The sequence below is a fragment of the Pundamilia nyererei genome, unplaced genomic scaffold (assembly GCF_000239375.1).
Source record: "Pundamilia nyererei isolate P.nyererei 1_Seehausen unplaced genomic scaffold, PunNye1.0 scaffold00520, whole genome shotgun sequence".
Classification (NCBI taxonomy): Eukaryota; Metazoa; Chordata; class Actinopteri; order Cichliformes; family Cichlidae; genus Pundamilia; species Pundamilia nyererei.
In genome coordinates, this window is record NW_005187921.1 from 6,062 (window position 1) to 9,099 (window position 3,038).

The following is a 3,038-nucleotide window of genomic DNA, read 5'->3' on the forward strand; positions in this document are numbered from 1 at the left end:
GACACCGGCCCTCACAGCCTGGAATTGCCCACCCCTGTGCTAGGTACATTATTTCAGGACAAATTTTCTGCTAAAACACAATGTTTAGTCTGTATAGATGTTACATGACAAGTCTGGATCTGGAAAAGTTGGGATTTTTAAATTCAATTCAATTCAATTTTATTTATATATACATATTTTGTGTCGCTGGTTTTTGCCACACGCTCAGTGTGTAATGGCTTTAAGGGTTAGCCTAACCCTAAGCTCTACGTTCCAAGGTCCTTTTTACGGCAAGCCTCATTCCTCCATTCACACGAGTGCTTTTTTCTGTACCTAAGCTAGCCTTCACAATCTCACACTATCTTGAATGTTGGCAAGGATGCTTTGACACCCAGGTTGGAGGAGCAAGGCCTCAAACCACCAGAGTTTTTCATTAGTACATATGATCCACTCTGTCTCCTGAGCCATAGCCGCCCCTACTTCTACTTTTTAAGTGACTATGTTTCTATCTGGAAATCCTTCAAGGATGAACTTCACCCTGCAGCACATGGATGTTTCCTGTGAAGCCTATGATCATTTCATCCACTGTATGAACCAACTTCAGGACCTGGAGAACGGACAATGTAGTTTCAGAGTCGATCAGCTCCCTTCTAACTTTGATCAGTTTATTTTATATGAACGTGTAGAACAACTGGTGAGTAAAACATTAACCAACATAATTTGACCATAACTACAGTTTTATACACTAGACTGCCAGAAGTATTACCCATCCAAGTCATTGAATTCAGGTGTTCCAATCACTTCCATGGCCACAGGTGTCCTAGACATGCAGACTGCTTCTACAAGCATTTATGAAAGAATAAATCACTCTCAGGAGCTCGGTGAACTCCAGTGTGGTAGGATGTGCAACAAGTCCAGTCAAGAAATTTCTGCACTAGCAACTATTAATCAGTCAACTGTCAATGGTGGCATGTTCTCTGAAAGGGCAAATCATGCTTCTCCCTCTGGCAATCCGATGGATGAGTCTAGGTTTGATGGTTTCCAAGACAAGACGTTTGGTGAAGGGGGATTTATGGTGTGGGGTTGTTTTTCAGGAGTTAAATGAACTCCTTTTGGACAATTTAATTCTCCCAGCTTTGTGGGAATAGTTTGGGGATGGCCCTTCCTGTTTGAACATGACTGCACATGAGTGGATAGAGCAAGGTCCATAAAGACATTAATGAGTGAGTTTGGTGTGGAAGAACTGACCTCAATCCAATAGATCACCTTTGGGGTGAATTAGAGCGAAGACTGCAAGCCAGGCCTCCTCAACCAAATTCAGTGTCTGACCTCAGAAATGTGGTTCTGGAAGGATTTAAACTAATTAGGAACTCAAGTTCATATGTGTGTGAATTCAGAGAAGCAAATACTTTTGGCAGTATAGTCTATATTAGCTATTTTTTAACCTTATTGAATGCTTATTTTTGATCATAAACCTCAAATGACACTGTTTGCAATAACTTACTGTAAATGCATTTAAATGCACGTCAGAGTTGCTTTTGTTATTGTAGTACAAAGTGCTACTCCAGTGTTAATCTTTTGGAGACACTGTTGTGAGTGTCATATTGATTGATTGATACCACTGTTTGCAGTATGATATGCTAACATGCCGCTTACAGCAAGACAGTGTTTGTATTTAAACTGCTTGATAAAAGACAATTTTCCTCTTATGTTCGATTTATGGTACCAAAAGTATTTTTCACCATTTGGAATTCTCAAAAAGCAATTTTTTAACCATTTAAAAATAAATATACAATAACTTCTTTTTTTTTTTTAAATATAACATGCAAACAGTGAAAAGGTTTCATTTTTATCCAATACGGTTAAGTGGGTTTGTGATAAAGGATGACTTTCATCAACTGGAATAAGTTGTTTATTTGTATGTTATATATATTTTTGCAGGAGCTGTGGAAGGTGACTGCGACTCCTCTTCCTTTTAAGCCAGCCAGATCTGATCCGGAAGCATTTTAATGTTGATCTTGTACCAGCACCAAACCAAAGTGAAGAGAAACTTTCACCCAAAATTTGACCTAAAATATGTTTCAAGTTTACAGTTGATGTTTTAATTACATATATTTATAAAAAAAAATATATGTATAAAATTAAATGTAGTAATCAAGATAAATATTGAAAATTAAAAAAAACAAAAAACAATAAAAGTAAAAAATATTATTTTGTTTACATTTTGCATTCCCTTGTGTAACTTTTTATCCTTTTCATCCTCATGTCAGTGGTTGTCAGTGTCAGGTTGGAGGAGCTTGGGAAGTGGAAGGAAGTGCTAACTGAGAAGTGGTGGGTCAGTTTTAGAGCCGATTAGATAGTCTTTGACCAAGAGACCAAACAGCAACGCTCAGTCATAGTTCTTTAAAAGTCACCTTGAAAATGCTGCTTTTGGTCTCTGGTTAGGGTTAGCTTATGGATATTGTATATGGGGGTTTTTTTTGTGCTTTTTGTGTTTTTTGTTTTCTTTTCTAGTAGGATTCATAAGTTTACGGATGCAACAAACAGGCACAGATAAGTGCCATTTAGTCCAAGGTGAAACACTAGAATTTCGCTCACGAAAACTGAAGCACAAGTGTCTTAAATGAGTCGTAACACTCTGCACGCATTGGTGTCTGTTTGAGAATGCCTTTAAAAATTCTTTAAGAAGCACCATCAGCACAAACTTGGTGGAGTTGTTGACATTGTGAGTTCTGGTAGACAGCAGTCTGCTACAGCGATGGTGGCATACCTATCAGTCAAACCAGCAAACTGTAATACTTATTTGTGAATGACTTCAGAGTATGAAAGGGAAATTATCTACAAGTTATTTTTGCACCAGACTGTAAACATACTTTCTAATTCTGTAAATATGGAAATTCAAATATGGGAATTTATAACTATGAATTATAATCGTTTTTTGTCAGTTTATTGGAGGTTTTTGTCTAACTTGCAGCTGTTTTTGTGAAATGTTTTGAAGCAGTTAATTGAAGCATACCAATTTTGTTTTAACTTACTTCTGTTGAGATACATTATATATA

At 37.0% G+C, this 3,038-nt stretch overlaps 1 protein-coding gene across 1 annotated transcript in view; it reads left to right on the plus strand.

Moving 5' to 3' along the window:
* The window catches only part of mettl22 (methyltransferase 22, Kin17 lysine), an 8,155-nt gene extending 6,024 nt beyond the window's left edge, over window positions 1-2,131 (plus strand). The window contains exons 5-6 of the mRNA XM_005754196.1: window positions 505-673; window positions 1,921-2,131. Of these exons, the coding sequence (XP_005754253.1) occupies window positions 505-673; window positions 1,921-1,989 (238 nt within the window). The 3' untranslated portion in view covers window positions 1,990-2,131. The remainder of the gene's footprint in view (window positions 1-504; window positions 674-1,920) is intronic.
* Window positions 2,132-3,038: the final 907 nt, after the last annotated feature.